The sequence below is a fragment of the Medicago truncatula genome, chromosome 6 (genome assembly GCF_003473485.1).
Source record: "Medicago truncatula cultivar Jemalong A17 chromosome 6, MtrunA17r5.0-ANR, whole genome shotgun sequence".
NCBI lineage: Eukaryota > Viridiplantae > Streptophyta > Magnoliopsida > Fabales > Fabaceae > Medicago > Medicago truncatula.
The window spans coordinates 3,192,824-3,220,389 of NC_053047.1; the positions used below are offsets into that span (position 1 = coordinate 3,192,824).

Genomic DNA, 27,566 nt, shown 5'->3' on the forward strand with positions numbered 1-27,566 from the left:
AATTAATTAGTAATTAGCAAATGATTGTTCGATTAAACCAAATAATCGAGCACAAGTGATTATCAAATAACTGATGGCTAGCATTTCACCCATGGAAAATTCAGTATTCGAATTTTGACCCCTACATATTAGAATACATTGTCACTACCAACAAAAATAATATATTGTATTTTTTTTTTAGAGATGATTAATTATTACTTTTTACTAATCCAAAACATTATGTTAAAACAAAATTGCTATATTATAGTATTATTATTACTAGTTGACTCACCTATTCCACGTTACTCCAAGATCAGAAAGAACATCGTTCATTTCATTTCACCATTCATCGTTTCCAGAACTTCACTTCACTACACCCGCTCAAACCCAAAACCCCCAAATGCTTCCATAACCACCTTCACCATGCCGTCAACCACCACCTTAATCCTCATAACACTGGTGGTGCTGATCACCACCACCTCCACAACCACCGCAACACCAATAATCGGCCTCGACTCCCACCTAACAACCCAATCCCACACCGATCCCTCCGCCACAACCGACACCTTCACCACTCTCCCCTCCCAAATCAAAACCTCTCTCTCCTCTCTCCCACTTTCTCTCTCCCTCTCTCTCCCATCTCTCCCAATCTCCCTCACAATCCACCTCATCGGAACCTTCCCCGTCAACACTCCCTCTCTCCTCTCCTCCTTCCTCTCTCAATCTCCCTCCTCCTTCTCCCTCATCTCTCCCTCTCTCTCCCTCTCCCACACTCTCTCTCTCCCCCACACCCTCCACGTCACCACTCTCTCTCAACCAACCCTAACTCAAACCCTCACCCAAACCCTAACTAACCTCCACGTCACCACCCCTACCTCCCTCCGAACCTCACTCCTCTCCTTCCCCTACTCCTCCATCGACAAAATCATACAAAACCACTTCAACACTCTCTCTCCCGAACCTAACGGTTTTCATCTTTACCTTATTAACCTCCCCGAACCTAAAATCGATCCTATCACAAAAACTGTTAAACCTTATGCTTACTCATACACCTCCACTTCATCTGATAATTCCTCACCAGGCTTCACAAACTGTCTTGGAACTTTCTGGAATTCAGAAAATCGTTATTTCTGGATTGATTTGTCCGCCGGACCGGTCGATTACGGTCCGGCGATATCCGGTGATGGATTAATTCCGCGAGGGGAGTTTCATCCCTTCGCGACATTGAACGGTCGGCCGAAGGGAGATCGTTCAATCTCGGCTGATCTCGCGTCGATTGTGATGAGTTCTTATCAGACATTTTTAGCTCCTAGTTTGAGGATTCCTGTAGGTTTTGATGAGAAGCTTGTGGTGCAATTTGTTCATGTTTATGGTGGGGATGAAAAGGAGAAGGATTTGGATTGGAAACTGATTGAGAAAAGGTTTAGGGATGGTAATGTTTTGTTTAGGGATCAGAAATTGGAATTTAGGGTTTATGAGGTGAAGTATGATGAGTGTTCTATTTGTTCGTTTGCGGTTTCTAAGTCGATTAATTCGTATACGTCGAGGTTTTTGTTTGATAATTATACTTTGATTGTGAGTGAGTATTTGGATTCTAAGAGGTTGCATCAGATTTTGTCTGATAATGGGGATGAGATGAGGAAGATTGCGGGGATACCTGAAGAGGAGGATTTCGGTAGAGTTGTACCCGTTTATGTTTTTGATTTGGATTATACGTCGTTGTTGATGTTGGATCGGTATCATCAGAGTGTTGCTTTTAAGGATATGGTGATTGCGGTTAGGACAAGGAATACGCAGACGGTGAGTGATTATAGTTGTAATGGACGGCATGTTTTTGTGCATACAAGGGAGCTTGAGAGGCCGATTGTTGGATCGGTTTTGCAGAGTATGTGGGGGGTTTCGCCGACGCATTTGAATTGGAGTCCTTTGCATAATAGTACTTTGGTTGATTATACTTGGAGTATGGGGCAGACTCCGTTTGGCCCGTTCTCGCAGATTTCGTCGTTGTCTTTTGTACAGAAGGATGCTGCTAAGAGGAATGTTCTGTTGACGTCGTTGAATTATAGTGTTTCGAGTGCTCATGATGTTTTGCAGTCTCTGGAGACGCACGGTGGGGATAGGAATCTGCTCAAGCCGAAGCAACACGCTGAGTTTGTTCAGAGATGGAACCTTTTCAAGTACAAGCTGAACAAGGCGGTGTCTGCATTGTCTCATTTGGATTATGAGATGGCTTTGTTTTACTTGAGGTCTTCTGATCACGATCTGTATGCCATTCACTCCATTGTGTATCATGCATCGCAAGAAATTGAAGCGTCACTCACATGCTTTAAGGATCCTCCCTTTCCATGGTTTTCAGTCTCAACTTCTGCCGTGGCTTTCATTGCTATTTCTTATGTTTATGCAAAGCGAGATAAACTTTTCAGGAATAAAAGGAAGCAATTTTGACGTTCTTTCTTATGTTTATGCAAAGCGGGACAGATGTTTGTATGAGTTTAAGAAAGCAGAACATGTGTATGATTATACAAGAGGTATGCTGATGAACTTGATGTTTAAATTGCTCGAATGATTCACATTTGTTCAACATGCCATTTTCGTACTTCAGTTGTTCTTTGTAATCAAGTTTTTTAGGAATTTTTCTTACCTTTTCAAGTATGATGAGAACATAAGTTTATCATTTCTATGTGGCATGAATGAGTAGTATTAGCATAACACTAGTAGATTTGATATCGTAGCTTTAAATCTGTAAACACCAAGAGAAATAGAAAAATAAAATGATAGACAGCTGGAACTCTGTTTTACCACCGGGTACAATGATTAGAAGCTTTTTTGTTGTCAATGAAATATGAAACTGTCCCCTGTAAAATTCACTAGATCCCTTTAATCGGAGTTTAAGTCAAATTCTTGATTGTCAACAACTTACTAGGGTATATATATTTATTGTAGTTGTCTAAAATAATTTCAATGAACAGCATTGTGCGACTGTACCATAACAGTCAGCACATTAAGAATTACAGTATTATGACTGAAAATTACAATACTCAAATTGCGACACAACCCATTGTTCAATGCTAAGTGACCCAGTTTGTCCTGCGTCATATGCTGTTCCACTTGGAAAAAAACACATGCTCTAACTTATTGACCTTCGATGACAGATTCCATCAGATATCAATTGTGTGATGTTTTGTTGTGACTATGATTGAAGCTTGATCAACTACATAATTTGTGGTTTCTTTTACCTTAATGAGTTTGTGCTAGAGTAGGTTGGGAAACTTCATGCCATGGTGCCTCAAAACATTATTCAACTTGAAATTGCTCAAAGAGCAGTTCGGCATTTACGTATAATTTATAAATGACTCCCCTTTCTTCATCTATGCTTTAAATTTATAAACATTTTAAGGTTCATAAGTTTTGCATAAACTAAGAGGAAATACATGGCAACTGTGGTGCTTTTGTGAAGGACAAGCTTGGCTTGCAGCTTTGAAATAACTGTATCTGTTGTCTAGTGATCAATTACCTGATTTTTGCACCTCCTAGCTTGGTGGTTGAAGTTAAATTCCAATTGAATAGTAGAATTCTCTTGCCGGTGCAGAATTCATGAGTGGTTGAACTCAATGCTTTGGCATTTTCATGAAGAAGGCCTGTAGCCTTACTTTTGCACCTCTAAGTTTCAAGTGTTAGAAAGATGCACTACTAGGTTTATGTGCCAAAGGTGGAAACATACAAACATTTTCTTTCTTCTGAATTCCTATTTTGCAGTGAGTAATGTTTATTGTATGATTGCATCTGTTAAAACATGTTAACCTGGATACCATGTATGGCAGCACCTTTTCTCCCTGACCTTGAAAATTACTACACAAGTTGATCTTCAATTATTCTTGTTGGTTTTTATTGGTGGAAACATTGAATACTGCTCAATTGTAATGAAAAACAGCTTATTATTTATTCTGGGGGTGTAAAAACATATTTAGTCCCTGCCGCCAAAGATCTTGTCAACTAGAGATAAGGCCATAGTAGTCATTATAGCATTTGGGCAATCCTAGCCTCTCCATTTGTTAAACGAAAGGGACATCTCCATTACTATGAATTTGGTGATATGTCTAATTAATGTTACAAATTTTGGAAATATGTGCCTTTAATTTCTTTATGAACTATAAACTATAATAATTATAATAGACATCTTCATTTCGCAATGTAGAGGATCCTTACTCTAGCTTTTGATGACTAGGACCTCCGATTCTTAGTTTCACATCATTTGGGATGAGTTAGACTTGAAGTCCAAAGTCTAAGATGATATCCAAGCTAATCTGTTATTGGACTAATATCTCTGTCATTCCTCCCACATTTGTTCATGCTTTAGATGCTAGTTCACACAGACATGAGACCAAAGTAGTCCTTATATGGTTTGACTGATCTTGGCCACTTAAGCTAGCTTTTGGGGTAGAGGTAGGCGTAAATCTGTACTGCCTAAGTCTTACATAGAAACCTTACTATGTATTACTGGTTGGTTGCGAATATGTCATACATGATTTGTTAGCAGTAGCACTAAAATGTGTGGTCAAAGGGTTTAAGATGAGTTGTGGGTGCCTTTTTGTTGGGCTAGATCTTATTTGTTAACTATGGCTTGCGTTTACATACCCTGGGCCAAACTTTCCACTCTTGACCTTAGATGACAGATTCCATCAAATATCAAGTGTGTTACGTTTTGTCATGACTATGATTAAAGCTTGATTAACTTCAAAATATGTGGTTTCTTATTAGTTATTCCTTAATGAGTTCATGCTAGAGTAGATTAAGTGCTTGTTTGGGATGGAGTTTGCAAGCAAAAAAACAAGTTTGGGGGATTTCCAAAGCAAATTTGCCGTGATTTTTAAAAGCCAGCAATTGGAGCTTTTGGGTTAAAGTGGGTTCTGCCGTGCTTTTACAGAAAACGTGGGTAGAAAAACTCTGCACCAAACAGGCTATAAGAATTTTCATAGCATGGCGCCTCAACATTATTCATCCTGAAGTTGTACAAACAGCAATTCATCATTTACATCTATGCTTTTGATTTTAAAAAATTTTAAGGTTCGTTTTTTTTTTTTTTTTTTTTTTTTTTGCATAAACGAAAAGGAAGTTATAGTAACTCTGATTCTTTTACGAAGGATAACGTTGGCTTGCAGCTTAGGAATAACTATATATGTGGTTTAGTAATCAACTATCTTATTTTTCAACCTCCTAGCTTTGGTGGTTGAAATTAAATTCAAATTGAATGATAGAATTCTTTTCTGCCAGTGCAGATATCATGAGTGGTCAAACTCGATGCTTCAGCATTTTCATGATAAAAGCTTGCGTTTTTATCTTTTAAGTGTAATGCATAGAAGTAGATGAGCAATAAAACATGTGGTCAAAGGTTTTGATTTTAGATGAGCTGCAGGTGCTTTTTTGTCTTGCTAGATCTTGTTATTAAGTAGATTTTTATTTTCTAGTCTGAAACTGAAGTTATTAAGATCTTTGCATAGAAGTAATTCAATGTTACAAAAGAGGAATACACAATTATTGTTCTACATGTTTCCTTGATTATTGTTCTGCAGATTTCCTTCAATGATGGTGCTGTGAATTCTCTAGCACTTGTTCACCTTGTCTTAGAAGGCTGACACTTCTCCTTTAAAATCTAGCCATTTCAAAATATTGAGTGCATGTCTCTTTCTTGCACTTCTAAGGTGTCCATTGGGGTTTCAGAAAAGAGGTATCCCCAATTCCATCACAGAAGATCCCATCCAACTCATCATCACTTGCTGCTGCTGTCAGTGGCTGTTTATCCTTTGTGTCTTCCCAATCGGTTTCATCTCCAGACATGTCTGAATTCTTTTGAACTAACTCTCGAAATATTGTAGAGCGGAAAAGTAGCCCAAGTGCAGTGGGAGAAGAAGAAGACTTGGTGTTGGACATTTGGTATGTTTTATTGTCAAAGACTTCATACTTTTGAGCGGAATTCAGATAATCTGAATTATAAGTAGCGTTGTGGAGGGCCAAGGTTTTGGACCCCTCTATTGGAGAATAGTTAGATTTAAATGCCGCTGCCTGAGACTCTGGTACTTCCAGTTTTTCAACTTTTGTTTCTGAGATATTTTCTGTTGAAGATTTTAACCATCTCATGTAAGTACTCAAGTCGAAGTTTGTTATAGCATGACTCCCTCTGTACTCAATGGCTGCTATGTCATAAGCACGAGCAGCTTCCTCTTGGGTGCCTATGTTTGGGGAAGGACATAGATTTGGTTAACTAGATGTTCTGTGAGGTTAATTAAATGACTGAAGTACATCTATGTTTGTGTATGTCAATTGTCATGTTTTTGTAGCCCTATAATGGGCTATGGAGATTCAACTTACTGTAGGTGCCAAGGTAGAGATACTTGTTTCCAAAAACCCTTCCGATCCGTGCTTCCCATCTACCGTTGTGGTGGTGCCTGCAACATACCAATTATATGAGTAATTATCTTCATCTCCAATAACTCTGAATGCCTATAAATTCAATAATCATATTTATCACCTTGCAACACCCCTATACTTTGATGCACCTCTTGAAAATCCACTGCTCTTTCTGTAAGATGGAAAAGTGTCACAAAAGAGTGAAAGAGGATGTGATAATGTTCTTAACCTGATAATAGGGAACAGCAACATGATACTCTTACCTCCTTAAGGTTGCTAAGTACTCCTCTTTTGTCATAGTTTGCATTATCTCAACCTGTTCCTCATAATCTGAGACCTGTTGGAAATATAGCGAACTTTGGATGAATATTCCGCCTGTAAGCATCTAGTAAAAGATGTGTGTGCTATTACTTTTAGGTAACAAATATCATACGGGAAAATTGGTGACGGTCATTGTTCCCCAGTACTTTAGTGCAGCTAAATCATATGCTCTGGCTGCTGATTCTTCATCGTCATAAGCCCCTGTGATATTTGATAGATAATTTGTCTCTGTCTTTGTAATTAACAGTAATAAAAGAAAAAAATATTAGGCTTGTAATAGAGATGCTTACCAAGATAAACTGTTGGTCTCAATAACCGATTCCAATCCACATTCCAAAGGCAAAGGTTGATCATGAAAACACACTTCTATGTTAGAATTGATAAAAAAGAAAATATATATTTTCCAAGAAAAGAAAGGATTAACCAATGAATACGAAAAACAACAAATCGGTTGATGTGAATGTCTAGGTTTAACAGTGTTGTAAACTAGTGGTTATCATAGCAAAATTTGAATAAATGGATATCGTTTTATGATATGCTATTTAGTGCAGTGTTTTCAAATAGTGGTTATAGCGGCACTATAGAACTGAACATAGAGGAGTAACACCACCTTGTTTCCCTTTCTTCTTTTGGGTCATATTCCAAGAGAGTTTATCCCATAAGTGAGCTTCATATCGACCCGTCCATCGATGTCTGTTTGATTAAATTCAATTTATTAACAAATGAAAAACAAGAGCCAAAAAGTTTATGCTTGTGACATATCTATTAAAAACTATAGAGCAAAGGAGTTCCTTCTTTACAACCTGCTAACACCTCGAAATCTTGAACTTCTCTTTGTGGTGCTAGTAGTAGAATTTTGACAAATTTGTTGCTTCTGACTTTGTTTATCCTCCAAAGTAAGTGCCGCCGAGGGAGGCTCTCTTCGTCGTCTCTTCGAAATTACTTGAAAATCATCATCTGCCATGGAAATGAGTTTCCTTCTCTCGTTCTCTTCCTTCATCATCATTTCCATTTCTCCAATGAACTGTGTCTACCTCTTAGGGAAAGCTTTTTTCCTTCTTATATCCCCTTGACCTACTACTTGTCTAGGTATGTAACTATGTATGTATGCATTCTTAAGGATACATACTTGTTTAGTTGTTTTGGACTTGTTATGTTTTTGTTTTTTATTACATTGATGATTGAAGTTAAAAACAAGGGGACGATGATTACATGGAAGTTCAATGACAAATTAATGTTGTCCTGTTTGCTAGCCTAAAGCCCAAGTTTATTTAATTTACTTCACATTGGTGCATGTATAATTTAAATAATGTTGCATTTTTCAAATATATTAGAGGACTTTTTCTTTGAGTAAATAAATATAAGAGGACTTCAGACAACCTCGTGACGCAAATCAAAAATTTATTTCTAAACAATTCCAAAAGTTAATTTTTATATTTCTAAACAATTCCATAGGTTAATTTTTATTGTTTTTAAAAATGAATTTAATAGATATAAGGTCAATATTAAAAATTACTCTTATTCTTCAATCAATGAATAAAAAACACAGCCATATTGAATGAACCATCAATATTGCACTTGTTAAAGAAACATTTATTTAATAGACATAATTGTATTTTTAGAAGATCCGGGATTACACCTATCGTAAAAATGATGGTAGAAACATGACTTAGATGGTTGACATATGTAGAGAGAAAATCTATAGATCATGGAGTGAAAAAAATAGATCATATAGATGGTAGTCAAATCACTTACGACAAAGAAAGACTTATAAAACTATAAAATAAATTGTAAAGAAAGTTCCATAAATAAATGAGTTAGATAAATATATAATATATGATAGAACATTATTACGTCTTTTAATCCATATAGTTGACTCTATCTAATATGATAAGACATTGTTGTTATTGTCGTAGTTAAGAAATGTACACTTTGCCAATATTCATATCTACAACTGTGTACTTGTTTTGATGTTTCTCTCTAACAAGGTTTCTTTAAAATAATCATATTTCCATAGTTTTATTTTTTTGAGAGAATATTTCCATAGTTATTTAGCATAAGAGTTGCAACAAGCTAATTTCAGTGGTATATACTTGAGGAGAATAATAAGCTCTGAAAATGATGTTTAAAATTTATTGAAAGCCAAACAAATTGTTACAATATTCAAAACCAAAGCATACACGACTTGCCACAAACAGTAATACAGCCATATTGTCGTTTATATTTTGTTTGCAAGCAAAAATGCATGAGAGAGTGCTTGTCATATCATGAAAAGATACATAAATATTATATGATTTTTTTGGTCGTCAATAAATAGGTTTGATATAATCTAATTTTAAATATATATTGGTTTTCATTGACACCATTTATTATGAATGTCACATTTGATCATGCTACATAAACTAAAAAAAAAATGTCAACAAAAGGTTAACTTGTTTAGTAAAGAGTTGACTCATCTGTAAGATCGTAAGTTCAACTCTCGTTGAGTCTGATCTGCCAACACTTTCTTGTGAGATAGGATTTCTTCAATCCGGCAAAAAAATGTTCTACCAAAAATCGAACTCGAGTTCTCTTAACAATTATTTGTTTGGTAGAACTTATTAACCCCTAAATCTCAATCATTTGATTAAAATTTGTTTGTATGTTAAGCCAAATTATATGTAGTTTATATGCATTCAATGCATCAACACTTGCCAAACCTTAATGCTGCATAGCAATGTTTTAGGATAGTAGGTTAGGAGAAATCAAGAACTATTAAAGGTAGAAGGTTAATTGGGCAAATTTGGAAATATTTATCATTATTCTCTTTTTATCAACTTCTTAATATGTACGGTTGAACAATGAAATGTGACTGTTATTGTGGAACGACAGGAGTATACATTTTACTAAATTAATCTTCTCAAGTTTTTATGTATTATTAGTTAGTAGATACATTTAAAAATTATTAATATTACATTAAAAATTTGATAATAACACTTATTAATTCTTTTGTTAAGTTAAGAATTAAAAACAAATGAAGGGAATAGTGTATATATTCTACTGTCATTACAGTTTCTTGGATTAATCGTTGCACTGTAATCTTGCAGGCAGAAGTATATTGTTTCTCCATCGGTATCTCAAATGAATAGGGTTTCCCACTTTATCACTCATGCATATTGTTCATTTATTACTAGACCGCTGGAAACTGTCATCGTAAGCTTAGTTCAATTGATATGGACAATGCATAATATATGTAAAGTTTGAGATTTAAACCCCGATCATCACCAAAAAAGACAGCTGGGAACTTGTCATGTTTTTTTCATTTAATTTTTTTTTTCTTCATGTATATGATCTTGTTAATGCGATGAATGCTAATCTATAGAAAGAAAGAAAAAAAGATAGAAATTACTCAAGAACACATAGATGATATGATAAAAGGTCTTTTTTGAGTTTAATAAGAGGTTTTAGGTATAAATCGTACTAAAAAATGTAAGTTTTTAAAAGAGTTTTGTCATTCATTGCGATCTATCTGACTCGATGAATTAGTTTCTGTAGGTAAGTATAGAGATATCGGTTAAAAAAAAAAGGATAGCAAATAGAAAATTGAAATGGAAATTTCGATTCTTTTCTTGATAAAATTTTATATCAAAAGAAGTAAAATGACATGAAAATGAAACTCTTTATAATCAAGTCACTAATCCCAAGTATAGATAGCCTTCAAAAAACAAAAATCCCAAGATCAGTTAAGAAATAATATAGATCTATTTGTCAAAAAAATAATAATATAGATTTATCTTTAAAACAGAGTTTATTTAATCCATAAATTATTGTATAAAGTTTATAATCAAAATACTCACAAGGGTTAAAAAAAAATACCACTAAAAAACCATTACATCCCACGTTTAAATGAGATTTAAATTTAATCTGTTTTGGAATAATATGATATGATCAATTATTTTCCATCCAGAAAGTGTTAGTCATAAAATCCACTAAATTATAATTCATTAAAAAAAAAAAAACAGTTTCTTTCTAACACGACTATATCCAGAATACCAAAAAAAAAATGGTTAAGCAAAATAGTGAAATACCCACCCTAACTTTTTATTATTATCATTATAAACAACCACCATAGCAGTAAAAGTTATGATGATTATGGGTCTCGATGTCCAACACATATCGACGTCTGACATCAACACATATGATTACATTAATGTATGTCGTTAACTTATTAGTCCAGAATGTCCATCTAATTCTGCTATCGGTACTGGCTTTAATGGCCATTGATTTTTCCTAATATCCCAAAGCATTGCTTTGCTGCATTATAGTTTTGGCAAGTATTGATCCATTAAATGCATATAAACAAAGTAGAATTTGGCTTAAAAAACAAACTAAGCTTACCATAACATAACATGATATTTCATTCAAATAAAGCCATTTTCTTATATATCTTTTTTTATAGGAAAGCCATTTTCTTATCTTAACACATAGTCAAAACAAGTAATGGGATATAAATGTTCAATTCATCAACATAGTAATTAGCACGTAAACACAAAACACTCAGAGCTAGGTTAGCTTCCACAGCTCAGCAGGGAAAACTATTATGAATTGACTAAAATCTATCTTACTTTCACTTTTCTAACAAAAAAAAGAAGACATATCAGTTTTTCATAATTCATCTAACATTCCTATATAAAAGTTTTTCCCGTGTGTGCTTCATTGATTTAATCACCATCAACCTTGAAAAACCTTCTTGGTATCTAAAATATTGGTTGTAAGGGGTCGGTATTTATAATCCACAAAATATAATCATATCGTAAAACACTCACCACATAAAAATTAAATTTTCAATACAAATAAAATAAATAAAATTCTGAAACCATGGTCCGTATATCACCTCATTGTCCTATTTTTCAGTTAAAAACAAATCTTCTCATTTAACACTTAATAATAAATCACCACACTTGAAATATACATTCTTTTAAATCATCACTACTTTTATCAAATTGATTTAAAATTCCAACTTTCTTTTAAAACTTTCATCAACCATCTTTTCTCAAAACAACGAGCAAACTTTCAACAAAATGTCCACAAAGATGAGACTTTTTCACACCATATGAAATGCCACAAAAATTTATTTTCTATCTTTTTATTTATATTAAAGTTTACTCCTTTTATTAAGACAACAATTCTACTACCAACTTATCCTGTGATTCTATGACTACATTATTGTAAATATCCTGTGATTCTACCAACTTATTCTGCAAATATGTCTCGTTTTGATTTTAATCCTTGTAAAAAAAATTGTTGTTTTTGGTCCCTGCAAAATATTTTGTTTTTGTAAATAGTCCCTGCACTTTTTCAAAATCAAAAGATTTTGCAGAGACTATTTCTCTAATAAATGGGTTCAGACATCATGTGTCACGTGTGCAAATCATCACAAAAGTGGAGCCAGAGACCAAAACCAAAATGAGGCATATTTGTAGAGACCAAAAACTACAAAAAAAATTTACAAGGACTAAAACCAAAACGAGACATATTTGCAGGGACCAAAACCATATTTTAGCCTTATTGTATTTAGGCTAAAATATGTTTTTGGTCCCTGCAAATATAGCGAATTTGGATTTTAGTCCCTAGTAAAAAAAAATTAAAATTCATCCCTGCAAAATTTTTTGTTTTTTAAAATAGTCCTAGACCTACTTTTTGGATAATTTGGCTCTTTTTGCTTAGATGTCACTTGCTGACTGTGTATAGCACACGTGGCAATTCCAAATTATTATATAATTTAGAAACTAAAATGAAAATAAGTTCTGATTTATTAATTCAATTAAAGAAGAAGCTCAGAAAAGCAATCAACATATCATTGTGAAATTGGGAATGAAATTCAAAGCAAACTTATCCAATTGCAAACAATTCTTCTTTTCTTTCAATTTCCTTTTCCATTGTTCATGAAGAAGTTGTTGCAATAATTTCTTCTTTTCTTCCCATCATTCCACACCACCTCCGTATCATCACCACATCAAAAACTAACGGCCCAAAAACCCAACTAATCTCCATTGTTGATTTGTTGTCAACAATGCCAAATGCAGTAGATCAGTGTGCGTGCCAGATTTCGGTGAGATATAGCATACGTGTCGGATTTCGGTGAGAGCTTGAGATCACGGCACCATTGTTTTTCACCTGTGACTTTCTTGGATTTTCTACTTTTATTGTTACTTGTTTCATGTCAAACCTAGAAAAGATACAATTTTTAAGCCATTTAATTTGGGTTTGTTTTGGTTTGTCCAGATTATGAGATTTAAAGTTGTATAGTGAATATTGATAACCAATCTCTTTCTCTTCATGTTGGGTTTTATTTGTCGATGCTTTTGAGGTGTTGAGACAGACTTAGGTTTGAATCTAAAGAAGAAGAAAAGGGAATATGATTTTTTTGGTAAGATGATTATTAAAACACGGAACTTTGAATAAATGGAAAGTAATTTTCATTATTGAGTGATTAGAATAGTGAGGCACATCTAAGTATATATACTTTACATGTATTGTAACAGAAGTGGAAGATATATAGTTAAGCCTGACTAATGCAATAAGCTGTACAACCACCACTAACTAATGCAATAAATTAAACTAGCACTATAGCCACTAACTAGCATTTACATTAATATCTCCTCTCAAGTTGGACTATGGATAGAACATAGACCCAACTTGGACATGAAAGACGAGAAAGCAGGATGTTGGAGTGGCTTAGTGAAGACATCAGCCAGTTGAGAGGTGCTTGGTATCGGTAGCAAATGAATGAGCTTTGATTGAATTTTCTCGCGAATCACATGGCAGTCCAGCTCGATGTGTTTACTCCTTTCATGAAAAGTAGGGTTGTGAGATAAGTAAATAGCTGACCTACTGTCACAAAAAATAGAAGCTGGATCTGAAAGTGCTATCTTGAAATCATGAAAAATGTATTGTAACCATTGAAGTTCACAAGTTAATGAGGCCAAAGCTCTATATTCGGCCTCTGTTGAAGACCTGGAGACAGTATTTTGCTTCTTGGACTTCCAAGAAATTAAAGAAGAACCAAGTAACACACAAAATCCTGTAATAGACTTTCTAGTTTCAGGACACCTTGCCCAATCAGAATCAGCAAAAGCACTAATCTTCAAGGGACTAGAAGCAGAATAAAATACGCCTTTGGCTGGAGCAGATTTGAGATACTTCAGAATGCCCATGGCAGCATTGTAGTGAGGGACCAAAGGTTTAGAAACAAATTGACTTAAATGCTGAACGGAAAAACTGATGTCTGGTCGAGTATGTGTCAAATAAAGAAGCCTTCCTATAAGTCTTCTATAAGAAGAGGGGTCATCCATAGGAGCACCATCAGTGCTAGAGAGCTTAGTAGTAGGATTAAAAGGAATATTGGAAGGTTTAGTTCCTAGTAGACCAACATCTTGAAGAAGTTCAAGTGTATATTTTCTTTGATTGACAAAGATCCCAGTGTCAGATCTTGCAATTTCCAGACCTAAGAAATATCTCAGTTTTCCAAGATCTTTAATCCTGAATTTATGATCCAAAAATCTGAATAGTGCCGATAATTTTCTAATTCATCCCATAAGACTTTCAATTTGGTAAAGTAATCGGAGATATCGAGATTACCTTGACGAAATCGATACAGTTCTTCTTGTATATCTGATATGCGAAAGATATCTCCCTGAGAGAATCGAATGCGAAGATTCTTCCAAACTCCAGCTGCAGAATCAATCCATAAAACAGATCGAGTAATTGATTCAGAAATTGAGCGATGAATCCAAGCCAAAACCATCGTGTTACATCGAATCCATGGAGAGTAAAGAGGATCAAGAGGCGACGGCTTAACAAGAGTGTCGTCAATGAATTTGCCTTTGTTCTTCGAAATCAACGCAATTTGCATGGATCTCGACCAGGTGTGATAATTCTTGTGATCCAAAGGAGGAGAAACCAGAATCACAGCCGGATTTTCATTCGGATGAAGATAATAAGGATTTGCAGAATTGGTAGAGAAATCAGTGTAGGTAGCTATGATCAAGTACTCAAAATTGATTCGAAACACAAGAGAAATTGAATCGAAAATTGAACAGGAAAAAAATGAACAATGGCTACCAGAGCAATTGCTCTGATATCATATTAAAACACTGAACTTTGAATAAATGGAAAGTAATTTTCATTATTGAGTGATTAGAATAGTGAGGCACATCTAAGTGTATATACTTTACATGTATTGTAACAGAAGTGGAAGATATATAGTTAAGCCTAACTAATGCAATAAGCTGTACAACCACCACTAACTAATGCAATAAATTAAACTAGCACTATGGCCACTAACTAGCATTTACATTAATAATGATGAAGCTTAGGTGTGAATGTGTTGTTGAGTGCCTTTGGGTTTGAGGCTTGAGTTTGAGATAAGGAGTATGAGTGAGTGGTGAAGAGGAAGTTGAATTTTTAGGCTGCAAAATGATGAACTAATGCATTTTGGGCAATAAGAAGATTGAGCTGATGAATTTCTGGACAACAATATGGTTACAATTTTTTGTAATTTGGAAGATTTTTTTTTTTTTTAGTTTTATTAAAATTAGTTATGAATTATTTAAAATAAGTTAAATGTTATGTGTGTGCCACGTGTTCAAGTCAGTACAGTCAGCAAGTAACACATAAGCAAAAATGAGCCAAATCAGTACGAAAGTGGGTCCAGGGATTATTTTAAAAAACAAAAAATTTTGCAGGGATGAATTTCAATTTTTTTTTTACCAGGAACCAAAATTCAAACTCGCTATATTTGCAGGGATCAAAAACATATTTTAACCTTGTATTTAATACCGCCATTACCTTTGATTGTTTTTCAATTGCTAATAGCAAATGTTAGTCCCGCGAGTTGCTCGCACAAACAATGGTTGAAAAACTTCAAGGGAACAAAATATGTTATGAGAAATGTTAATGAAGGTTTTAAATTGTTAGTTTTTTTTTTTTTTTTTGAAAATGTATCTAATCAATTCATTAAAAATTAAAATATTTGACTTTCTTAAAAAAATAATATCTTATTTTAAAATATTTAAAGAGTACCCCACACACTCGTTAACAAAACCCTTATGATAGTAGGAACACAACAAAAATAATAGTAGACTAAGGAATAGGAAAGGTGCCACCTTTAGGTGTTTCACAAAAATGAAGGTAAATGGAGAGGTTGGTTGGAGTCTCACAAAGAATCAAACTAAATCTTCATAGAAAATAGCTTACGATTAGGGCCTTGATTGGAATGACATAATGAAAGAATAACCTACGATCTTCCCTTTCACTCAAACATGGTATGAATGGATGAACAAGAGGTTATGGCAAAAGTGGTGGCGTGATCACAAGTTAAAGAAAAAGAGATGGGACGTGTGTGCATGTAACAAAAAGAGAGAAAGGTTCATCGTTCTTTTCAAATCATAGTATGAATTTAAGGCATTCAATTGATTTTAAGGGATTTAAAATCATATTAAAAGGATGAAATAAAAGTATGCATGACCTTCACACAAAAATCAAAGGATTAACCGTGGGGCAAGTAGTTGGGATCAGCAAACATTAGTTAGGCACTTAATGTGAGAGAATTTCTCATGATCTATGGTCAACAATTTTAACTTTGGTGTGGCTTGAATGTACTTGAATAAAGAAAATGCATGTTCTATATATGTGAGATTATTATGTAGCATGATAATGAGAGATTTGACTTAGTCAAACTTGACTTGGCCCCTCTCCAAAGATACAATTAGTTTACTAAAAACTTCTTTCAAATTAAATAATTCAGAGAGATGATCCATCCCTGATGAAACTATAAAATATATTTTTTAATAAGTGAAAAATTACAAAAAATACTTATATTTAAAGATGGAGGGAGTATATCTCACATTCAAGGATCAAGATGATTACTTCCGCAACATGTCATTTTAATATGTAAAATTATTGAGAAATTAAAGAATATTTTCAATTATACATTATCAATCAAGTCATCAAATTTATATCAGTTGAATATAGGTTAGCATTCTGTTCAAACTTCAAAGTTTAATAACTATAGACTGATAGTACAAACGGGTTTTACACAAACTTTTGATTGTATTCTACCATCTTGAAAATAAGCCGTCCAAAAGTACACTTCAGAAAACATTTGTAGTTTTTTAGAAAGCTGAAGAAAATTGCTCTCTATAATATAGGTTAAACATAAATACAAGAATGCCATATAAACCAAATGAAATAAATAAATTGATCTATATATCATTTGGGAGCCACAAAGATTATTCATATGTCATTCATCACTATCACTATCACTATCAGACTGAGAACCCCAAAATTTTGAAGATGGTTCATTTTCTAGTTTGGTAGCAGGAATTGTAGCATTATCGAAGTCCCTAAAGCTAAAAACACCCCAATCATCATTATAATTACTAGCAGTGACAATTCTACAGCCATCTACAACCATGTCATCACAGAAAGAACCACCAATGTCTTCCTCATCAAAACAAAGAAAGGAATTTGTTAGTACACCAGTCTCAACTTCCCATACATTTACATAAGCATCATCAGGTCCACCAGTAACTATTTTGTATGAATCCATGTGCAAACGAGTTACTGGTCCAGAATGTCCGTCTAACTCGGCTATCGGTACTGGCTTTAATGGCTCTTGATTTTTCCTAATATCCCAAAGCATTGCTCTGCAGCATAATAGTTTTGGCAAGTGTTGATCCATTAAATGCATATAAAGTTTAAACTACATATAATTTGGCTAAAAAAAACGAACAAATATGTCCTAAAAAAATCGACAATTCGAAAGGAACAGAGAGGAGTAATCTATATGGTTAGCATGGCAACAATAATTAAGTTGCTTCCCAAACAGTCATACCTGCCATCACCACCTGTGCCAATTAAAGATTTTGAGGGGACTACGCCAAATGAATACAATTTTGATTGATGGACGGCTGCTGTGATAACTTTCTGCATTGTCCTTAAATCAACTGCAGTGACAGAGGAACCAGCTGCCACATACACCAATGATTCATGGCATTGCATGTTTACAGTTGCACCACGAACATTAGTCATTCCCACACAGGACGAGCGACCTGATGATGATGCAGTTGTATCCCAAACCCTTACCTATTATAGACGAATAAAATGCTTCAATTATAGTGCTTAATCATAACAGAAGCATTGAAATGGAAGAAAATCCATGTCAAGAATTTGAAGCCAAATATGTCCTACTAATCATATAGTATGTGGATAATACTGCTGGAGAGATATAAACGTTCAATTCATCAACAAAATAATTAGCACGTAAAGATAACACACTCTAGAGCTAGGTTAGCTTCCAGGGCTCAACTAGGAAAACTGTTGAAGTTATTTAAGATGAATTTCAAAGACCTTTTTTAATTATGAGAGAGATACCACTTAGAGATAATTTGTTGACTATTTCTTATAAATACTCAACAAATTTATCCCACGATCAAAGTATTAACAAAGAATAAATAAAAAAATTCATAAATCTGGTACATAGACAAGTAAACTAACACGACAACATAAAAGACAGGAATTCAAGAGAAAACCTTAGAATCTGTTGAGATAGTCACCAAAAGCGAAGTTTTGTGCCTGAAAAATGAGAACATGAATGATCGATCATCATAGTTGAAGGAGATGATGACTACTGACTAGTACTTGCATTAAATGATAGGAGTAATAGTGCACAAACACTTGACACGTGTTAAACATGCATAACATCTCATTTGTTGACAAATTATATTATATAGAACTTACCAAACACAATTGGTTAAGTAAATTATTTTCTATTTTCTTTGTAGTGCTGATATGTGATATCAATGAGCGAATAATAGCATTCAATGCTAAATATACATAATTCCTTTCTAAATAAATTCTTTTACTTTATAAAATAGGTAAAATTTCAGTCAAATATATCTCTACAAGAAAAATCATGACAAACAAGCGTAAAATGAAATACGATAAATTCCACTTAACATTTCGACATGAGATCATTCTTGTTAAATTATCGAGTTAACTCTTGATCTCATAGAATTTAACGATCTTAAGATGCATACATATGTTGCCTTATCTGGAATGTTACGAAACATCCAGAGATTCAACTGATTAAACTGTCCAGCGTGCTAAACTAACTTATGGATCGTTTAACAAACAGTAACACATATGCAAATGGCCACCATAAAACTTCGCTAATCTCTGAAACATGAATTTGTTGTGATCATCTTACCCCATTTATTATGGTGATCATTCCTAAAATACCTTCAATTAATTAGAGATTAATATCTCAATAACAATTTATTCTCATGAAACAAAATCCATTGAAAGGAAGTTTGGAGAACGCAATTATAATTTAAATTACAACAAGAAAATTAAATGATAATAACTGATTTATTAAAAAGGTCTGAGGTAGTTTTTTTGTTTACATTTGAGATACTATCCAGTCAAAACATAACCAGCCAGAAATCGAAACAGAAAAGAATATTTGCAATTTGTTCATATAAATGCTGCCCATCATTTCATTTTAGCATGACATTGGTGAAAGAAAGTAACAGTGTAAGGCGAATTCATACCCGGAAACTGACAAAAAGTTTACAGGTTTTTCATGTCCATAGAGTGTAGCCTTCAAAGCACTTTTCACTCTTTTTCCATTTGCGCTAAGGGACCATAGTCGAACAGTACCGTCTTCTCCTCCACTTGCCAAGACTTTGCTGCCTTCTTCTCCCAATAATTTATTTGATAGTGACAACACTGGACCATTGTGACCTTTCAAGCTTCGCAGATTAGAACCCTACAAAGGAAGGATGAAGAAACGCTGAACATAAAATAAGACACATGACATAAACAATATCATGCATAAGCATAAGTGAATGAACACACCAATCTTAAAAATGTTTTTTCTTTTCTGTTTTAGTTTTGTTTGTTACGTAGAATCCTGAACACACTTGAAATGCAACACAAGCAATATAAAATTAAATTCTAATATAAAACAAATTCAGGTATTTTTTTTATTTAGTTTTGATCCTACAAAGAAAAAGGGATATTTTCTACATATAGCGTTAAAATATCCCATATCATGCCCCTTCTCTACCAAGCATTAAAATGTGAAAGTTATAGTATTTCCGTCAGTCCCAATTTTCATTAACCACCTCGCTACTTTCCACCTTTTCTACTAAGAAAATGCTAAATATGCTGGTGAACAACATAATTATGAACATCTATGTAAACATGAGGGTCCCAACAATTTTGCTTTAGCTAAGCTATACCTTCGACCACAGTTGAATGGTGCGATCACAGCTTGAGGTAACCAAAACATTTTGCCCTCCCAGGGAAAACAGCCTGCAGTTTGATTATTTAATTCAGAAGATGAAGCAAACCCATGAATTTCATGAAATTATAGTCTGTAGGTGGAAAATATATTTGACTTTTGAAACTCAACAGATAAAAATTCTAAGAATGTTAGTAGCAATATTAGTGTTGTCAAAGATTGGCTATAGCGTAGCAGAATTTGAACAAAAGCTATTATTCCACAACAGCGATTCAGTGAAGTGTTGTCAAATATCATAGGAGAAATTGAACAAACCCCTATTTTCTGCAACCTTCAATTGAAAATGTTGCCTCATACGATTAATTTTCAGCTCCGATTTTACAAAATAAATGTAATTCATAATTACATGGCCAGAAAATATATTTCTTTTGGGCATTGAAAAAATAAATTAATTATAGTTATACATATTTACAACGACATGGGCAGCCATTTACTTCCCTGACAAAAGCCTGAATGTCATCTCACTTAAGGTTCTACTTTGGCAACCTAGAACATCAAATGACAGTTTTCACGGAACAAAACAATGAGCTAATCACTACCTCTAGATGTAGATGTATCCAATGTTTTAATGTTTTAACAATCAAATAGAAAATCATTACCATAAAGCGTGATGTGTATTGTTTAATTTCAAGGCTCTACCTAATTGGTTCCAAGTCTTTAATATCATGTGGTGCAACGGGTTGTTTTCTCCATTGGCACATTGATAAATAGTTACACATAGGAAGAAAGTAACAAAGTTTGGTTTCAGCAAGTGTGTTACCTTTTGTTAAAATCAGAAAGTGAGGTTAAAGTACGTTTCAAAATTAAGTAATAAACATCTGGAGCATTATATGTCCATTCAGATTATTTTATGAATCAAATAAAGCACATTGATTAGCAAATGATTCGCTATCAATGAGAAGAAGAAAAAATGCAACGCAGGTTACCTCATACAAGTGATTCTTGCGTTATGACCACTCATCTTATGGACGGCAACTGTATCTTGATGATCATCAAAAATTATCATTCCTGCATCTGAGCCCTGGTCAACATTCAGTGAATGCAAAGAGGCAGATAAGAAGACCATTGAAAGGGCTTATTGTTGAGGCAAAATCCCTAATTAATTTTAAAGATAATAAACCAATATGATTAAAGAATTAATGGACTTTGATTAACTCCTTGATATTTAACTTGTGCTCTTGAGTGTTTTACTAAGACAGGAACAAGGTTTAAATCATACCAAAAATCAAGAAATCAAAGGACATTTGAATTCATGATCTAACACTGAGGTCAGAATGTTAGATCAGAATGTTGCTCGAAGATCAGAATGTTGCTCGAAGATCAGAAGGTTGTTCTTAAAAAAGCCAAGAGTCTCAAGAACTTTGATCAAAAGTCATGCAAGGCACATGTGACATGGGTATATGTCCAGGAAAGTACATTTGCATGGATCAATCAAGAAATAAAGGCATATACAAGGATTATGTCAAAGAAGGAATTCAATGTTCATTTAAGACTATGAACATTGATGTACTAGGAATATTTCACAAGGAAATATCATCCTAGATGTTAGTTTTACTGCTCTTCATCATTGTTTCACTATTAGGATTTGATTACATCAAATGATAGTCTTACAAATCATCCCAAGTGAAACAGATGGAACATTCTGATGATCAGAATGTTCAAGCTCAGCTCATGCTTACTTTATGAACAGTACAGTAGGTGAAAAGCAAAAAGCAAAAGCAAAAGCAAATCTGTCATCTTCAACAAGAAATAGACACGTCTGAGAGTTGGTACTGAACAAGGACAACACAATCTCTCAAAGCATGGGCATGAAGATGCAGAATCCCACTAAATCCTCCTGCACCGGTTCCAAGACAAAATCTGGGAAAGGAACATTCTGATGTATGAAGAAAAGTCCATACATTGGTTATTGTCCAGAAATTCATATGAAAAGCATATGCATAGCCCAGAACTTCATGTGTTCATTCATACATGATGAACCCAAATGAAGAACGTGATGAACCCAGATGAAGATCATCATGAACACAACAACATTCTGATGTTCATCAGAGATCAGAATGTTTGCCCAGAATTTCAAGTTAAAGCTTGTGGGACCCAGGACACATGGCATAACACCATTGGACACCCTACAACGGCTATATGAGCCCAAAGACTCTATAAATAGAGGGCTTGGCCTTAGCAAAACTTGCACCATTGCAAAGCATACAAGAAAACAACTCTGATTTTGTTTGAAGCTTCTGCAAACTGAAATTGATCAATCTCTAAGTCTTTCATCAACTTAGTGCAAATCAATACTCTTGTTATCTGTAGGATAACCTCTTCTTCTTCCATTGTTGTTTTACAAACATCCAACTTCCATATAAATTGTAACAAAGTCTCATCTAGCTTTTAGAGGTCCTAAAGTGTTAGGTTGAGCAAAGGTTGTAAAAGTCTAAGTGGTTAACTTAGCAAGAAGGTGCAAGCCTGCTGAGGCTTAGAGAATACAGGATTGTAATTGTTCAGGTGAACAAGATTGTAAGGTGCAGGACTTGAGAGGTTATCTCAAGCATCTTAGTGGAAACTCTCACAGGATTGTGGGGAGTGGACTAGCCCACATTGGGTGAACCACTATAACTCTTTGTGTGTTCTTTCTTTCTTCTCTATACTCTTTTATTTACAGTATACACAACACACACTTACACTTATACTTTATTAAACAATTTTGTTTATGAACTTCAGAACATTCTGAAGTCAGAAAGTTAACATAATTCCAAGTAAACAACTTGAGAATCATTTTTAAGTTTCAGGATAATTTTTAAAGGGTCACAATTCAAACCCCCCCTTCCTTGTGACTATTTTATCTACTTCACTTATTTCATGACATATTAAAACATATAAGTAAACACTTAATTGTATGAGTAAGTTTCTAATTTTGTTGCTTATAAATAACTTTTTGAAAGAAAAAAAAAAAACTTAATTAAACTGTGAGTTTAATATCTATGTGCAGAGAGGGTAAAAACTGTTTGAACGTGGGTTCAATAATATCTCAGGTGGTATCATGTCTTATTCCTAAAATAGCAGCACAAGTATCTATCTACATGGTGAGATGTGATTTGATGTCTCTGCAAAACATTTTTACACCATCTATGCATTCTAAATAAATCCTTAACCTATTTAAGCAAACTCAACCTAACGCACATTTTTTCATATATCATGTATCTATATTTTTACTTCAAGTTCTGTTTTTAAAAAAGGCTTCAATGAAGTTTTGGTCTTCTAATTTCTCAAACTCGTATTTACTCCATAATTTATTTTTAACAAATTTGGTCCCCACAATTTTCAAGTTATACTTTAAAATGAACCAAAAGTGTGAAAAAAACATCCTCGGTAAGGGACTAAACGTGAACGAACCAAGACTGAAAAATAATACGTGCAGAAACCAATTTCATGAAAAGTAAAATCGAGAATCAAAATAAACTCACTATCCCTATTTTATTTATGCTATCCTCTTTCCCCTTCATTTCCATTTATTTTACTCAGTCTCAATTAGTAGCAGTGTGAGACCCTTCTACTATTTTGTAACTTCTTCTAGCATATACACTAGAGGATAAAAGTTCCATTTCCATTTGAACTCAATAAAATATACTCACTCAATTACTTATGTTATCTAGCCCTATTTGAATAAACTGGAGTGGATAAACAACTTAGTTAAGAGCTTATAGCATAAGGGCTTATTATATAAGTGCTCTGTATAAGCAAAAAAATAATATAAAGTCAAATTGTTTTCATATAAGCTATAAGCAATTTTCAGGTTTGAACAAGCTATCCTCAAGGAATTAAACTAAAAGCAGCTAATAAACATTTTATAAGTTATTTCTATAAGCTCTCCCAAATCTCACAAGTGCTTATGCCGGTAGATATATTCAAATAAATGACTCCAAACCTCTGTTGTCAAAGCAGAAATGCGGCGCGGCGCGGCCACCCCAAAAATTGACGTGGCGCGGGGTGCGGGCGCGTATCGGGCGCTATTTCGGTGACGCGGACACTAATATATTTAATATAAAAATACTATACTGTTAAAAAAATTACTAAGATACCTTAAACATTACTCAAAATTCATGAAGTATTCCTAATTTGAAATAAAAGTCACAAGTCTTGAGCAAAACATAAAACATATTTGCAAAAAATACTAATAAAATTCAAGGAAACCGACACTTTAAGCCTCTAAAGCTTAAAGTAACAAAACTGCAAAACATTAACAATTAACAAGTTCATCCTCCCAATTAACAAATTAACAACTAACAAATTGACAAATTAACAAATTCTGAAATCAAGAGATGAAGAGAGGAGAACAAAGATGGGTTCTGAGATGATGAGACGAGGAGATGGATTTTTTTTGTTGGTACGATGAAGAAGTTGAGTTTGTGGCTGTGTATTTGGTTCTGGTGGAGAAGAGTAATAGTTAGGGTTTTGAAAATTACAAAAATGACCCTTAAAACGGTTTTAAATGAAGGGAAATCTAGTATTTTACACAGGGTTGTCAAAAGCGCCCGCATCGCGCCCGCTTTTGCCCACAATTGCGCCCGCTTCATCCGCTTTCTCCAAACGCGGAGCGTTGGAGCACTGTGTCGCGCTTTGTTGTTTTTGGCCGCTCCGCGCCGCGTTCGGCTGCTATTGACAACAGAGCTCCAAACAAGATAAAAGTTCTATTTCCATTTGAACTCAATAAAATAATTTGGCCCTGTTTGAATAAACTAGATAAACAACTTAATTAAGCACTCATAGAATAATTGGTTATATAAATTGCATGTATAAGCTAATTCTATAAAAAAAAAAAAAAAAAGAGGCTAAATTGCATTTATGGTCCCTTAACTATTTAGGTAGTATCGCTTTGGTCCCTTAACTAAAATTCGATTTATTTTGGTCCCCTAACTTCTCTCCATTACACATTTTGATCCTTTCTGTTAGTTTTAATTCAAAAACGTTAGGTTTTTTTCATTTTCTTCTGGAATTTTTCTGGGATTCTTGTTGTTGAAGGTTGATGGAGATGATATGAAGATGAAGAAAACCTAACGTTTTTGAATTAAAACTAACAGAAAACACCAAAATGTGTAACGGAGAGAAGTTAAGGGACCAAAATAAATCAAATTTTAATTAAGGCACCAAAGCGATATTACCTAAATAGTTTAGGGACCAAAAATGCAATTTAGCCAAAAAAAAGTAGATTCAAACTGCTTTGATATAAGCTATAAGCCATGTTCTCAAGAGCTTGAGAAAATAATGGACATATCATAGGCTATTTCTATAAGCTCTCCAAAATCGTCTCACAAGTTTTATGCGGTGGCGGAGCTACGAATCAAAATTCAAGGGGACCATAACAAATCTATAATACTTATATAATATATTTTGTATGTTGCAGAATGAAACAACGGTTTGACATAGTAGTTTGCTGATTTTTAGGCCTTTTGCTATGTTCAGTACAAAAAACACTCTGAATTCTCATTCTGTATCAAATTTCATCTCTCGTTACCCTAGCTAGTAGCAAACATGTATCCACACCTTCTGCCACACAATACACTCGCGCATCAGACCAACCATGGGGATTAAAGTAATTGACTATGTAACTCTAGAAATCAATTTTAGGGACTAAAAGCAATTATACTTGAAGCTACTACTTGTCGTTTTTTATTCTACAGTTGATTCTAAGTTTCTAACACACAAATTTATAATTCAACTCACTTTTACATAATGTATCCAAACACAAATCACTTTATCTGCAACTCACTTTAAGTCGAAATCAATTTTACAGACTTAATCACAGAACAAACTCAAGTTATAATCAATGCAAAATAAATTCTACTCGAGATCAAACAAACACGTTAAAATCAATTTTACACTTCCAAAAGAAGTAACGAACCTGAGAAAAGAAAACATTGTTATGATGAAGGATCAAATGGTTGAAAGGTTTAGAAGCACGTCCATCAAAATGAACTGTTCTTACAAAAGGATCACGAAACTTGAACTGATGCAAATCCGTGTGTCTAGAAATGTACAGTTCCTTCGCCGGCACCGCCGCCGCATCCGGTAATTCTCGATTCCAACGATTTCTGCAACATCAAAAACATTTTCAATTAATTCAATTGAATAATTTGAATTCAGAATTGGAATTTTGAAGAGATTTGAAATTTTTTACTTGAATAAGCTATGCCAAACGGGATCGGAATAAGCGAGGTGTTTGAGAGCGGTGGAGGTCTTTGCTAAGTTGCATACGTCGTGGAGGGTTAGATTCACGACGCAGTGAGCGATTGAATCGGAGTCAAGATCGGTAATTTTTGTCGCCGGTGGATACGGCGGTGCCTGCGACGGTGACGGTGGTGGTGAAGCGGCCATGGTGGTGCCGTCTAAGAACGATGATTTTTTTTTCTTTCTTTGGTGTACGAAGAAGAAAGATGAATTGAAAAAACTTGGTGCCTTTAGTTTGCAAAATAGTAAGTACTGGACATAACAATACAACACAACACAAAGCAGAACAGCACATGATAAAAAAAAATTTATGACATTGAATAATTGTTTGTTTTATATGATTTTTGAGGGACAAAATGCTATTTTGGTATTTTAGACAACTTATACGTGGGAAAAAGTTGTGTTGTGGTTTGGTAAGGGACAAAAATATGAGTTTTTGTCCTGTCCCTTGCCTCCAGTTTGACACAGTTATACAAATCAAACACTGAACAACTAGAGTTGTTCTGTCATGTCCTTCATTTTTTAGCAAATCAAACGCACCGTGAGAGTGCCTTTGGTATCACTACAAAATCTATGACCATTTACTTAAGAGAGGGGGGTATCAGTACAAATGTCGATGTTGTTGAGGGGAATATTATGATGAAGTTATGAGTTTTTTACTCCTTTCTTTTTTTAAAGGTTTTTTTTCTAAATTACCTTTGAAGAATGGTGGGTAATTTACCCACCAACCAATTAAAATGAACAATTTATTTGTGGGGTTAAGATAGTTCATAAATATGTGCTTATGTGGCTAATATGTATTGATTGAGGTAAATTACCCATCATTCTTTCATGGATAGCCTAATTGTCACCTTTTTTAAAAGAATGAGATCCCACTAATGAGGTCCTAGTAACATAGAGTTATGATGAAGTTATGAGTTTTTTACTCTTCGTTTTTTTAAATGGAGTGTGACTAAAAATTGTTTCATTTGAGAATTAAATTTAGAAGGGGAACCAATAGAGGTCATGATTCCCTCAAAATTTTAAAAAAATTATACTAGTATTTTATTATATTTTTAAATCTTTATATTTATTTGTTGTAAACTTTATATGATAGTGTATAAGGAATTTTTTTTTTTTTTTAGACTCAATATATTGAGAACCAATAGAGGTCATGATCCCCTATAAACTCAATTCTTAACTCCGTCTCTGAATGTTCCTTATTAATCATGTAAATTAAATTACTTTCGTAAAAGAAGATCAACAACACCCCAAATCTCCATAAACCTCCCCACCATACATTCATCTTCTA

General features: G+C 34.1%; 3 protein-coding genes across 4 annotated transcripts; 1 reads left to right on the forward strand and 2 right to left on the reverse strand.

Moving 5' to 3' along the window:
• Nucleotides 1-272: 272 nt before the first annotated feature.
• On the forward strand, nucleotides 273-5,568 carry LOC25495282 (uncharacterized). Of its 2 annotated transcripts, none has more exons than XM_013595488.3 (2): nucleotides 273-2,507; nucleotides 5,550-5,568. In XM_013595488.3, the coding sequence occupies exon 1, from the start codon at nucleotides 403-405 to the stop codon at nucleotides 2,422-2,424; it is 2,022 nt and encodes a 673-aa protein (XP_013450942.1). In that variant the 5' UTR covers nucleotides 273-402; the 3' UTR covers nucleotides 2,425-2,507; nucleotides 5,550-5,568. The 2 variants fall into 2 exon arrangements, with proteins under 2 accessions (XP_013450942.1, XP_039690933.1); XM_039834999.1 differs by lacking the exon at nucleotides 5,550-5,568 and adding an exon at nucleotides 3,569-3,921.
• A 66-nt stretch (nucleotides 5,569-5,634) lies between these two features.
• LOC25495283 (AP2-like ethylene-responsive transcription factor At1g79700) lies at nucleotides 5,635-7,757 on the reverse strand. The gene is made up of 8 exons (XM_024785794.2): nucleotides 7,509-7,757; nucleotides 7,316-7,398; nucleotides 6,996-7,004; nucleotides 6,818-6,906; nucleotides 6,648-6,721; nucleotides 6,506-6,556; nucleotides 6,346-6,422; nucleotides 5,635-6,206 (listed from the first exon to the last, which is right to left on the reverse strand). Exons 1-8 carry the CDS (start codon nucleotides 7,715-7,717, stop codon nucleotides 5,674-5,676), a joined length of 1,125 nt encoding a protein of 374 aa, XP_024641562.1. The 5' UTR covers nucleotides 7,718-7,757; the 3' UTR covers nucleotides 5,635-5,673.
• A 9,040-nt stretch (nucleotides 7,758-16,797) lies between these two features.
• Nucleotides 16,798-26,497, reverse strand: LOC25495284 (WD repeat-containing protein 38). The gene is made up of 8 exons (XM_013595490.3): nucleotides 26,226-26,497; nucleotides 25,950-26,139; nucleotides 20,980-21,074; nucleotides 19,992-20,064; nucleotides 19,299-19,516; nucleotides 18,279-18,321; nucleotides 17,582-17,832; nucleotides 16,798-17,393 (listed from the first exon to the last, which is right to left on the reverse strand). The coding sequence occupies exons 1-8, from the start codon at nucleotides 26,420-26,422 to the stop codon at nucleotides 16,988-16,990; spliced, it is 1,473 nt and encodes a 490-aa protein (XP_013450944.2). The 5' UTR covers nucleotides 26,423-26,497; the 3' UTR covers nucleotides 16,798-16,987.
• Nucleotides 26,498-27,566: the final 1,069 nt, after the last annotated feature.

Excerpts from the sequence above, each read along its gene's own strand:
- LOC25495282 (XM_013595488.3), top strand. The coding sequence starts at position 403 with ATGCCGTCAACCACCACCTTAATCCTCATAACACTGGTGGTGCTGATC.
- LOC25495283 (XM_024785794.2), bottom strand. The coding sequence starts at position 7,717 with ATGGAAATGATGATGAAGGAAGAGAACGAGAGAAGGAAACTCATTTCC. Across the intron at positions 6,423-6,505 it reads AAGTATAGGGGTGTTGCAAG|GCACCACCACAACGGTAGAT; the intron begins GTGATAAATATG and ends GGTATGTTGCAG. Across the intron at positions 6,207-6,345 it reads TCTCTACCTTGGCACCTACA|GCACCCAAGAGGAAGCTGCT; the intron begins GTAAGTTGAATC and ends CCCCAAACATAG.
- LOC25495284 (XM_013595490.3), bottom strand. The coding sequence starts at position 26,422 with ATGGCCGCTTCACCACCACCGTCACCGTCGCAGGCACCGCCGTATCCA. Across the intron at positions 19,517-19,991 it reads CCATTCAACTGTGGTCGAAG|GGTTCTAATCTGCGAAGCTT; the intron begins GTATAGCTTAGC and ends CTTCCTTTGTAG. Across the intron at positions 17,394-17,581 it reads GGCACAGGTGGTGATGGCAG|AGCAATGCTTTGGGATATTA; the intron begins GTATGACTGTTT and ends ATTATGCTGCAG.